At 42.6% G+C, this 13,230-nt stretch overlaps 1 protein-coding gene across 1 annotated transcript in view; it reads right to left on the reverse strand.

Annotated features, from left to right (window-relative positions):
* Positions 1 to 376: 376 nt before the first annotated feature.
* The window catches only part of Slc6a20 (solute carrier family 6 member 20), a 32,143-nt gene continuing 19,289 nt past the window's right edge, over positions 377 to 13,230 (reverse strand). Inside the window, exons 7-11 of the mRNA XM_038322293.1 lie at positions 12,867 to 13,029; positions 3,562 to 3,766; positions 2,434 to 2,593; positions 1,217 to 1,382; positions 377 to 526 (exon numbers count right to left, since the gene is read on the reverse strand). Of these exons, the coding sequence (XP_038178221.1) occupies positions 377 to 526; positions 1,217 to 1,382; positions 2,434 to 2,593; positions 3,562 to 3,766; positions 12,867 to 13,029 (844 nt within the window). The remainder of the gene's footprint in view (positions 527 to 1,216; positions 1,383 to 2,433; positions 2,594 to 3,561; positions 3,767 to 12,866; positions 13,030 to 13,230) is intronic.

The raw sequence follows: 13,230 nt of genomic DNA on the forward strand, positions 1-13,230 counted from the left end.
CTGGGGTCCATACAAACCAAGACTCCATCACAACAACAGAAAAGCAAATGATAGAGGTATCTCATTAATGGTGGTATGTAAACATTTGCTATTTCTAGAATTAAAGCTAAAGGTTGAAATGATGAAAAGTACCTACTATGAGTTGAATATGTAACATAAAAGGGTATAAATTCTGGTAACGAAAGTATACATTATGGAAGATAAAAAGTCTGTGGTATTTATGGCCAAAGTTAGGTTTCTGTCAGCATGATACAGAGAATTAAATTTTCTTTGCAGATTGAGGAAGCAGAAAGTAAAGTAACCGAGGAACATCTCTACCTTAGGAAGGAGCTGTAGGATAGCGCGTGCTGATAGTAAGTCCGTGAGAGGGTCCACTTCAGGCCATAGGAAAGCTTGCTCTGCTCTTGAAGTGGCGTGTGACAAAAGTCCCCAGGGCTGCCAGAGGGATACACATGGTAGAGGAGGCTACCAGAAGCCCAATGACGGCGAGTGCATATGTGGGGTAGTTCTTGGTAACCACGTGACCCTGCAAGAGCGATAGGAGAAACCTTCGCTAGTCTTAAGACTCCAGTCTCCAAAGGAATAGATATGGTATGGTGTGAGTTGTATTTAGGTTGACCATGAAATATCCGCCCTCCCCCCCACTTCTCCAGACTCGGGTGCCTACCTTCTCTAGCTATGCAGTTCGACTTTGAAAGGCTCTGGAGCTAACTGGGGAAGTAGGTAATTGGGGCCTGTTCGTTGGGTTATTCGGTCTCTGGAGGCTTCCACTCCATTTTCTGGCCATTTGGAAGTGAAGAAAATCCACTGTGATGCACATTCTGGTTGCTGTGATATTCTGCCCAGGTCAATAACATGACTCTGAAACTGACCAAGTCTTTTTCCTCTGCATTATGCCAGGATTTTGGTCGGTATTATAACATGGGTGGGAATGTGCCTATAGACCAGCACTTCACGTGACAGTAAGCCTGCACCAAAACCAGCCTCACCTTTGAGAGCCATTTCAACATGTAAAGAAAGCTCCTATGAAGGAAGAACCAGCATGGTGGTCTCTCCATGCATCATGGCTAACCACTCACAGCCCCGTTCTGCTGTACAAGACTGAGCATCTGTGAAACATGAAGTTCCCCCATGCTATCACCTGTAACCTGTAACACCACAGCAATGGTTCCCTGTGTTCTGCCCGATTCCCCAGCCCTGCAGGAACATCAGGTACCTGAGTGGCATCCCAGGCTTGGTACTGTAGCGTTCCTGTGATGATATAGTCACTCAGGTAGAAGATAAAGAGGCCGATGATGAGCAGTGGACTCACAAATGCCCACATGGCCTTCCAGTACCAGTTGAGGGAGCGGCCGGCCATGGTCTGAAGATCACTTTCAAATCTGTTTGGACCACAAGGAGAGAACCTAGGCTTATTCATGCTCTGGAGGGAGGGGCTCCAGTTTGCATGCCCTCTTCCCTTAAGAAGATGCTGTCCTGGTTATTAATGATGTTTGAACGTGTCCCCGAACCCATCTGAACCTTTCCTTGGTGAGGTGTTGAGGTGAAGGGAAAAGGGCTGAGGATCCCTGAGGGAGGATGAACAATAAAGAATGGTCATGGGGCGTCTCCCTGGTGTGAGCTTCCAGGGGTCCCCAGGTATGGACCAGAGGCTACTTCCCAAAGAAGGTGGGAGCAGCGTACATCGGGGAGGGAAATGCCAGTCCTCTCAGTCCACAGGGCTAGGGTGACATTGCCTCTGCCTGCTCAGCCTGCTCACTCTGTCCATTAGTGATGGTTTCCAAGTATTCTCCACTGGCCCCTAGAAATGGTCTCAAAACAGTCACTTCGTGCATGGAAGAGCAGTTAAGACTGGAGCAAGAACTGGGGGCCTGAGGTTCTGAAGGGTTCTTCCCCCTCCTTGAAGGATGACTAGAAAAACAAGGTCTGAGACTAATGGTTCTCACAGGTGGTCCACAGAACATCAAGGAAAGTGCTAGAAATACCAATTGTTATTATACTTTGTCCCAGACCTTAGCCAGATATCAAATTAATGAGGTCCTATAAATCCTCATTTCATCGGGCCCCAGATGCGCACATTCCTGGAAGGCTGAAAACATCTCATTGTTGGGCAGGGAACCAGGGTAGAAATCTGATGTCTATTAAGCCAAAATTCCTAACTGGACTTTGACCTGGGTTCTTGCAGACCCTAATGCTGGTGGATGATCATGATGAGTATCAAGGCCTGGAGGCTGAGTCCTTGTCCAGAAAGAATGCCGTGATAAAAAGTGGAAAGAAGTTGTTGGGTACAGGCAAAGTGAGGAAGCAAGAAATAACTGAGATCTGAGGGCAAAGAAGCATCTAGAACAATGTAAGAAGGATGATTTTCTTAAGAGCGTGGCCCTGTAGCGTCTCTGCCCCATGAAGAGAAGGCGGGGTCTGCGGTCTCCTTACCTCTTCAGCCCGTATATGTAGCACACAGCTATGGTCTCCACCAGCACAATGAGCAGCAAGGACAGGGTGGCTGCATAGTCATTGAATATGTCAAACCAGTAGTTCCCGGACTCCATGGTGAACACCATACCAATGGCACAGTTGATGAGGCACACCAGACCTGGAACGCAAGATCACTGCTCATCTCTCTGGGTCTCCCTGCCTCCCATGCTATAATGCCAGCAGGAGCCACAGGTCCCTAGATACAACACTTTGGAGGGTAGGTTCGTCCACAGGAGCTGTAGGAACTGGTCTGTAGGGGATGTCAGCTCAAGGAAAAAGCAGTTGGGGTTATTGCATACTAGTTTGGGCTGCAGAGACCCAGTCCCAGGGAGGATGTCAGTGCTGAGTAAAGAGAGAGTAGCTTCCAGTGGGTAGTTAGAACATGAAGACTAGATGGGGCCTTGTTTTGCCCATCCTGGATGTGGAATTACAGAATTTTCAAAGGTAGAGGTGGCTGGCTACATTGGGTAGGATGACAGTGAAGGTATTGAATAGGCATCGTGGAAAAGGCTAGTTCCTTTGCTAACAGGCTCACAGTCAAAATGCATGAAGCAGTGGTGTGTGCTCTTAGATTGGTGTATCAGACAGGATCAGGGACCGACAACAGCATAGTGCAGCTCACTGACAGGTTTTGAATGTCAACAGCGGGCCCAGATTGTCCTTTCCAATGACTTTCAGGAACAGAGAGAAAAACTTAGTAGCATTAGCAGTAGGAACAGGGCAATCTGATTGGGTGTTTATTGCCTGGAGCGTGTGTGGATGGAGCTTCTCCTGGTGTGGGAACAGGTAATATGCATTAAAACAAAAACAATGTGGGCTCTCAAAGCCTGGAGACCTATGAGTGCAGGCTGGAGAGCTGTCACCTTTTCCCCAGGGTAGGCTGGCTGCCTCATTTCCCTGGGACGTGTGAGTTCTTAGTCTGGCTCCTAGGGCTGAGTAGCACACTCTTGCAGGAAGGGGCACAGCTAGACTCCTATAGCCCTCCTGGAGCTGCCTCAGAAACATGGCACCTGAGGAAACTCCTCCACAGATTGCTTGCATTTCCCCACCCGCCCATGCCCTGCCTCCACTGCCTGGTGTCCTGACCTGAAATGGCCTCCCTGGGCAGGTAGCTGGAGATGACTTTGCTGTCAGTCAGAGGGGTGAGGATGGCCGCTGTGTTTCCAAGCATGCTTCCCATACCCAGCACCAACAGCATGAAGAAGTAGAGCACTGACCACAGCTGGGGCACGTCCATGTATTTAATAGCCTCAGTGAAGACGATGAAGGCCAGGCCTGTGCCCTGGACAGCCTGCAAGTGGTAAAATACCAGTTACATGCCTTGACAGCCTCTTTACGCATGTTCAATCTTGGGACCTTGGAGCTGGTCACGTAATGAATCTGTTTCCTTTACCACAGAGCCCAGGTTTGGACGCTCACCTGGACTGAAGAGAACACACACACACACACACACACTCAATGTGATGAACTTTCTGTCAGTACTGAACCCTGCATTCCCCTTCCTGTCTCAACTTATATTTTAGATATAATACAAAATCATCTGGGTCTTTGTTTCCAGTGCCGGGACTGAGGAAATGTGAGGATACCTGGCAGGGTTGCTTGGTGGTCACATGCCTGTGTTGGTAATCTGCTACAGAAGCTGAGTCTACTTTTTTAAAAAAAAAAAATTATTTAATTTTATGTGTGAGTGCTGCGTGAGTGCTTTGCATGTATACCTGCATGCCAGAAGAAGGTATCAGATCCTATTATAAATGGTTGTGAGTCACCGTGTGGCTGCTGGGAATTGCACTCAGAACTTCTGGAAGAGTAGCCAGTACTCTTAACCTGAGTCGTCTCCCCAACCCCGAGTCTACTAGTTGTGCTTGAAGTCAAATCCCTTTTGACACCAGTAAAGGGTCCTGAGTGGGTGAGTTTAGACTAGCCACAGGACTACTAGAAATTAAGCCATGAACTCGCATATAAGGGTTTTACAAAGCCACAGGAAGGTGAGGCATTGTCAGCAAGAATGACAAACATTTAAGAATGTCCCTTTTCAAGGATGACATGTTTGTCATTCAGACATGCTATGGATGGTTTGTTGGTTAGGTTGTTAGGTTTGAGACGAGGTTTCTCTGTGTAACAGCCCTGGCTTCCCTGGAACTCACTCTGTAGACCAGGTTGTCCTCGAACTCACAGAGATCCACCTGCCTCTGCCTTCCGAGCGCTGGGATTAAAGGTGTAAGCCACCACTGCTGACTGGACTGAATTCTTAATGTTGAAACTTCTACCCTCAAAGTGACTGCATTTCAGACAAAGCCTTTAGGGAGTCACTAAAGTAAGGCTTAAAAGGAGGCATCCTAGTCAGTGCTATCAGTGATCCTGGAAGCAAAGTTTCACCAGAAACCAGTCTTCAGAAGTATGAGATGGACTGACACAATACAGATCAGTTAATGGTGTACCAATGGTGCTGATCATAAGGACACACACAACTGTAAATAATGAGATGTTAAAAGCTGTTTTGTGTGTTGTTCTTACTATTGTCTCAGTTTCTGAAAGTGAGGGGACCTTTTTCACCCAGTGGGGATTTTCCCAGCATCCTAAGAGTCTGGACACTCAGAATCATTAAAGACTGGTCCAAGGCAGTGACGTGGTTGTCTCTTGCAAATGAAAATTAAAGGTGCTCCCTTTATTATTTTAGAGGACCAGGTGTGGTGGCTCATGACTTTAATTTCATTACTCAAAGGAGGCAGAGGCAGGCAGATCAAGGCCAGCCTGGTCTACAGAGCAAGTTCTAGGATGGCCAGGGCTATAAAGAGAAACCTTGAAACCCTGTCTCCAAAAATCAATACTACAGGAAAGTGAGAAAATATGAAAAAGTGAGAGAAATCCCAAGAGTGGGAAGGGTTTCCAAGAGGAAAACGTTGAATTTCTTTTGTCCAGTCTTTTTATAGCGCAACGGCAGAGGATGGATAAAGACTCTGCTGAGATTATTTAATTCTCTGGGCTATCACGGGTCCACACAGCATGTCCTCCTGGCCCAATCAGGGAGACACAGACACAGTTCATCTAGTACCCATGCAGCTAGGGGTGGGTCAAGCCTCTGTGGCTCCAGCTCTGTTACTGACCTTGACTTTCTGCATTAGCTGGTATTGCTACCTTAGGCTTTGCCGGTGTCTCAAGTGCTGTTAATTAGACCAAGTATTCTCACATTTATATGACCAACTTGTATCTTTACCATGGCAGAGAATTAACTATCACAGTCACCTAGGTGGAATCCTGTTAGGAGAAACCTTCTATCTACACTTGTAGTTTAGTTTTAACTAGCTTCATTAGAAGCAAGAATTTATGAAAGAACAAGTGTGCTACCTATGTTCCTCAAGGACTTTGGAGGGGGCAGCTTATCTGCTATCACTGACTCAGAGCCTTTCCCCTTTATCTGTCTAGCTTGGTTATCTCATACCCACCCATAAGCTCCTCTATTCATCTTAGTGTTCCAAGGCTTTGCTGTCTTGACCCTTAATCTTCATTTTAACACTAGCCTCTGTTCTCACTACAACACATGTGGCAAACTTGCTGCCTTCAGAGAGCTAACTCCTGTGTCATGTGAGCCAGTCTTTCTATTAGGGTCAGAGGTAAAGGAGTCCTCTAGAATAGTCTTTCATTTTCCTGCCTACGGTCACTATTATAATAGCTGTGTATAAAGTGTTAAATAAAAAGTCATAAATAACAAAACTAGTGTTAAAGAAAAAGTCATAAAAAAACTAGTATCTAGAAATGGATATTATTGAAAGGAAAATAGTGTTGTAAATGACAATGTGAAATTGCTGAAATATCCAAGTTAAACACTAGATTTGATGCTACTGAAGAGAAAATTAGTGAACTGGGAGATACATATTCAGTTGTATTTAAGACACAGAACAATAAATCTTTAACAAAAATCAATACAACTAACCTGAAAAAGTAGATCAAAATAATGAAGAGGCTTATATAATAGTTTACAAATTTTAAGATATGAAGTTCCAAAGGGCGGGGAGCAGGGAAGCAGTGGTCAAGAGACAACAAATTTTTGAGTTTTTTAAATTTTTAAGAAACATGGTCCATAGATCAGAAAACCTGACATCACCTTAGGTCTAGATTGGACAAATAAGGGTACATCCATACCACTGAGAGGGCCAAAGACAAAGGGAAGATCATAACAGGGTTCAGACAAAACTGCTTGCTAACAAAAGATGAAAGAATTAACAACAATGGAAGGCAGGCAGATCTTGCTGAGCACAATGTTGAAAGAAAATTGTTAACCTGAATTTTTTACTTGGGGGCCAAACAGATTTACATATAAACTAAACATGAACATATTTGCTGTTGAGAAAATATGCTCCTAAGGGAGGATCCCCAAACCCTAAAGTCTGTAATGCAGAAAGGAATGGTAGGTAAAATGACAAACATTTAGGTGAATATAATCTGCATAAAATAACCAAGAGGTCCAACCTGTGGCCTATAAATCGGGTATGGATGACTCTTTTGTGAGTCAAATATTGTCCAACTTTTGATTTGAAGTTTGCATGGAAATGTCTCAAGAAGAGAAATCAGGGTGAGACTAAGTGGGTAAAGGTTTCTGCTACCAAATCTGACAACCTGAGTTCGATTCCTGGGGTCCTGGGAGGGAGAGGCTTAAGTCTTCAACTTGTCCTTTGACTTCTACTCCTTCTTTGTAGAACATGTGCACACACCAATAAGTATAATAAATCAAATCCAAATTCAAAATGAGGAACAATGAAGGAGGGAAGTGTCAAAGACTCTCAGGTTTTAATAGCAAAAGCAGAGTCTTGGAGAGAACGGTGAGCAAGAATAAAAGACAGGCCATAAAGGCTGGCAGGCCTTAATCACCACAAGAAAGTGTTGCCTTTCCCGTGAAATAACCTGGAATTTCTCCACAGATTAAACAAACTCCCTAAAATCCTATCTAATCAAACACAAAAATTAAGCAGTTTTCAATTTTTTTGGCAACCAGAACGACAGGCCTCTTGTCCCTATTCTTGAAGAGTATTCTCTGAAATTAATCTCTGAGAATGCATTTAAATATCAAAAATGATACAAACAGGCCCACTCTCAATTTCACTTACATTGTTGGAGTTCTAGTGCAATGAAGAAAAAGATATGAGGTATAGACATTTAAAAGAAAAATAGAGTTGGCCAGGATAGTGAGTGTCTGTATTCCCACCACCTGGAAGATGGAGGCAGGAGTATGAGATCAAGACCAGCCTGGACTATGAGATCCTTCTCAAAATGAAAATAAAAGAGGCAGGAAGAGAGAATGTGGGGAGAAGGAGGAACACTCCAATCAAATGGGGGTGATGAAACAAGCAGGTGTTGATATCCTAATAGCTGACAAAATAGACTTTGAATTAGCACTAGTCAGAATAGAAAGAAGGGCAGTTCATTCTAATTAAGGGGATGATTAGCATTAACATTACTCTCCCAAATACACACACACACACACACACACACACACCAAACTCTGGTGAATCCAATTTCATAAAAAGTGTACTAAAATTAAAGACATAGGTTAACATCAAATAGTGGGTGTTCTCAATACCCACTTTCTGCAATGGACAGGCATCTGGATACAGTGTAAGCAAAGAAACATCCAAATTAAATGCTATCATACATCAAATGGCCTTAACATTTCTACAGAATATTTCTTCCAAACACCAAAGAATATACATTCTACTCAGCAGCACACATACGCTTCTCTAAAATAGAACACATCCTGGGATAAAAACAAAACTTACCAAATTCAGGAGGACCAAACTAACTCTGCATATCCCATCTAACCATCATGTAATAAAACAAAACTGGAAGCAAACAAAATCACTAGTGAATACACAAACTCATAGAGATTAAACACCTCATCACTGAATGGTGAGTATGTGAAAGAAAAATCAGAACATAAAAAAATAAGTCATATGGGGAAAAGTTAGAATTCTAAGTGCAATTAAAGCACAAATAAATGACTTAATGGAAAAACTCAGAAATTTTGAAAAGTAATACTAGTTATTTTTCTATTGTCATGAAAACATGACCAAGGCAACTTATAGAAGAAAGTGCTTAGTTTGGGTGTCACAACTGCAATGGGTCAGAGAGTCCATGACCATCCTAGGGGAAACACGGCAGCAGGCAGACAGGCATGGTGCTGGAGTAGTAGCTGAGAGCTTACATCTCGGTCCACAGCATGAGACACAGATCACTGGGAATGGTCTGGGCTTTTAAAGACCCAAAGCCTTCTCCCAGTTACACACTTCTTTCAACAAGACCACATCTTCTTTGTAAATTATAAATTTTTGTATTTCTTTCCCTCACTTGCTCTTTTTGATCAAGACCTGCCTAAGAATGAGTACTAAATAACCATACAATAGAATCAATATTAGGCTGTTTTGAAATCTCCTCTGCCAACAAAATTAACGCAAAACTCTTTAGTTTAGCCTCAATTAAGTTCTTAGGACTAGGGCAAAAAGCAGCCACATTCTTGACCAAATATTAGAAAGCTCTCTAGCCCAGTTGTTAATATTGTTCCCCTCTGAAACCTCTTGAGCTGGGACTCTATGGTCCACATTGATATCAGCACTATTTGTCTTTCCAGCTCCTACTGGGATGATCCACTGAGCTCCACTTTCAAAGTTCAACCATTTTCTTAGTCCATAGTCCCGCACTCTTCCACATTCCTCAAATAAACAACAAAAACACTCCCAAGTCCTGTTACAACAATAGCTTACTCTAGAGTACCAAAAGTCTTAGCTACTTTCCTATTGTGACAAGACACCCTGACCAAGGCAACTTATAAAAGAAAGATATTTAGTTTGGAGCTTACAGTTCCAGAGGGTTAAAATCCATGACTCTCTTGGCAGGGAGCATGGCAGCAGGCAGGCAGGCATCGTGCTGGGGCAGTAGCTGACAACTTGATGCAGAAGCATTTAGCAGACAGAAAACTGGGGATGGCATAGGGTTTTGAAACCTCAAAGCCTGCCCCCAGTGGCATACCTTCTCCAACAAGGCCACACCTCCTCAAGCAGTTCTACCAACTGGAGCCAAGCATTCAAATATATGAGCCTACTGGGGCCATTCTTATTCTAACTACCATAATATGAATTATTTTGCTTGTTCTATTTTTTATGGAAACTACTGTGTTGGTTACTTATCAGTGTGAGCAAAATCACCAACAAAACAACTGAAGTAAGGGAAGGTTTACTTTGCCTCACAAATTGGAAGAGTTCACAGTGTATGGCTCTTGGGCAGAACATGTCTTTGGATCATTTCCTCTGTTTCCTGATATAAAAGGAAAGAAAGGGGAATACAGAATGAATGAAAATGGCCCCCAGATGCTCAGATATTTCAATGCTTGGTCTCCAGTTGGTGAAACTGTTTGTGAAGAATTGGGAGATGTGGCCTTATGGGAAGAGGCGTGTCACTAGGGGTGGACTTTGAGGTTTCAAATCTCATGCCATTCCCAGTTAGTGCTCGCTCTATCTCTCTCTGCCTTGTGCCTGTGCTTCAGAATGGAAGCTCTCAGCTACTGCTTCCCCTACCATGCCTGCCACCATGCTTCCTGCCATTATAATTAGACTCTTTTGGCACCAGGAGCCTTATTTATAAATTGCCTTGGTCATGGTCTCTCATCACAGCAAGAGAAAATTAAGATACATAACAAATATGGAAATTCATAAGAATTGAGACTTCTAACCAGATTCATATAAGAACTTTCTTTTGCAATAAAAAGTGACAGAAATAGGAGGAAAACACTATTTAAAAGAGATAGGAAATATTAGGCAATCTTAGTCTAATAAAAAATAGTCCAAGATATTCCTGAAAAAATGTAGTTGGATAATATGAAATACCTAATGTGATGAGAGTATTTTTTTTTAAAAAAAAGCCTTTTAGACATGTCAAAATACCTTAGTCAAGAACTCCATTACACCCAAGATTGCACCTGATAACCAGAACCTAGTAACATCAATTAAGATAACCAGGCACACAACTAGAACCCCACAACGCCCACCTGACAGTATATAAGCAGAGACCAAGAGCAATGCAGTGTTCTGTGCATCTTCAGGACTGCTGGAGACACTAGAGAGATGCCATCTTGGTCTACCTTGTGACTGGAGAGTCTTCCCCAGGATCCTGACCCTCGAACCACAGACCACAATGAGACTGGACCCGTATTTTCGGCTAAGATATATTGCATAGGTGAGCAGCCTTGAGGAGTATAGTTAGGAACGTAGAATGTGAACTTGGTGTGACAAGCTTCAGCATAATAAAATGTACCTTTTGTTAGACCAACTACAAGTACCTACTTTCTTGCTCGTGACACCTAAGTAAATGAGAGAAAACTCTTCAATCAAAAGCCACAAGCCAAGTAATATTAAGCCCGCCTCTAGTTACATCACAGAATTAATACAGTTCTAATAAAAATCTCTTATGAATCCCTTAAGGAATTTTACCCCCATTGAAACTTGTGGAGGTGACGCTAAATTTAAAGTAAAAATAAATAAAAACCACAAGTGTAACAGAGATAAGTCTATGGAAAATAAGAATGATTTGAATGACAAATCTTTTTTTAAGTCTTTAGTAAGAGGGATGGGTATATTTATGTGAAAAAGATAATATATTACAGAATAAGTGAGATTCCACACACATTATTTATAAATTTTCTCAAAATTAAACTGTTGACTGAGAAAAACTATCTTCCAGAACCACTGCTAAAATAGATGCCACTTAGTATATATATGGTAACAAGATTTAAAATTCCTGCCTATGTTTGAGTAGGAAAATGTTGGGAAGGTAACATAGGAGACTTTGACTTTCATCTTGAACTTACTGTTTAAAGTCTTGTCATGACATAAAGTCAGTCACACTGAACCTCATAGAAGAGAAAGTGGGAAGTACACTTGAATGCATTGGCACAGGGAACCACTTCCTAAATATAACCCCAGTAGCACAGACACCGAGAGAAATAATTAATAAATGGGACCTCCTGAAACCAAAAGCTTCTGTAAAGCAAAGGACATGGTCAACAAGACAAAATGACAGCCTACAGAATGAGAAAACCCCACACCAGACAGAGGTCTGCTCTCCAAAATACACAAAGAACTCAAGAAATTGGTCATCAAAAGAACAAATAATCCAATTAAAAAAATGGAGTACAGACCTAAACAGAAAACTCTCAACAGAGGAATCTAAGATGGCTGAAAGACACTTAAGGAAATGCTCAACATCCTTAGTCATCAGAGAAATGCAAATAAAAACAACTCTGAGATTCCATCTTATACCTGTAAGAATGGCCAAGATCAAAAACACTGATGACAACTTATGCTGGAGAGGTTTTGGGGTAAAGGGAACACTTCTGCATTGCTGGTGGGAGTGCAAGCTAGTACAGTTCCTTTGAATGTCAGTATGGCAATTTTTTAGAAAATAGGAAACAACTTACTTCAAAAGACCCAGCGATACTACTTTTGGGTATATGTCCAAAGGATGCTCAATCGTGCCACAAGGACATGTGCTCAACTATGTTCATAGCAACATTGTTTGTCATAGCCAGAACCTGGAAACAACCTAAATGCCCCTTGACTGAAGAATGGATAAGGAAAAATGTGGTACATTTACACAATGGAGTACTACACAGCAGAAAAAAGTAATAACATCTTGAAATTTGCAGGCAAATGGATGGAGCTAGAAAACATCATTTTGAGTGAGGTAACTCAGACCCAGAAAAACAATTATCATATGTACTCACTCATAAACATAAAGCAAAGAAAGCCAGCCCACAAGCCACAATCCCAGAGAATTTAGACAACAATGAGGACCCAAGAGAGACTTACATAGATCTAATCTACATGGGAAATAGAAAAAGACAAAATCTCCTGAGTAAATTGGGAACATGGGGACCATGAGAAAGAGTTGGACGGGAGGGGAGAGGCAGGGAGGGGAGCAGAGAAAAATGTAGAGCTCAATAAAAATCAGTAAAAAAAATAAAGTCTTGTCATGTTTCCCAGGGTGATCTCATATTAAACTTCTCCTACCTCAACCAACTACAGGAATCATGGGAATGCAATGCAACTCAATGAGGGCCATGCATATTTATCTCCAAATGACAAAAAGTTTGTAGCATTTATTTGTGGTGTGTGTGTGTGTGTGTTACTTATCCTCTGCTTTTCCCAGGTTTTTGAAATTTCCAAAGAGATGAGGAAAAGGAGGGGAAAGCTCAGACTCTAGGGGAATTTTCCAATGAAAAAGGATTCCTAGTAGCAGCTGAGAGAGGAGTCCAGTCTCTCTTACCCCTGTTGCAGGGAAAACAATCCAGTTTCCTGTCTTCACGAACTGTGGAGAGAGGCAGTCCCCACCCTTCCCAGGCCTCTTACCGTGTTCAGCTCTGATTCCAAGCTGCAGTTACTAATGTGCGGGAACACGTCACTGTACTTGCTTGGGTAGGTAGATGCCAGGTAGTCCTTCACCTCCTCCAGGTTGTTGGCTGTCAGAAAGCCATCTTCAAGGTCAAAAGAATTGGTCAGCAGCAGAATCACCCTGCAGAGCAGACCATCATCTTGATCTTCATGACTAAGGAGCTACTGGTCCTAACAGCTCTGAGAATCTCAGTGAGGACAGGGAGTGGATTAATAACCCTTTGTAGGGGAGGGAAGCTATGAATGTCTGTGCAGAGGCTTCATATCTGATTAGAGATGAGGATAAGAACCGTGATCCTGCAGTGACATTGTTTAATATCTG

Source organism: Arvicola amphibius, chromosome 3, assembly GCF_903992535.2.
Source record: "Arvicola amphibius chromosome 3, mArvAmp1.2, whole genome shotgun sequence".
Lineage (NCBI taxonomy): Eukaryota > Metazoa > Chordata > Mammalia > Rodentia > Cricetidae > Arvicola > Arvicola amphibius.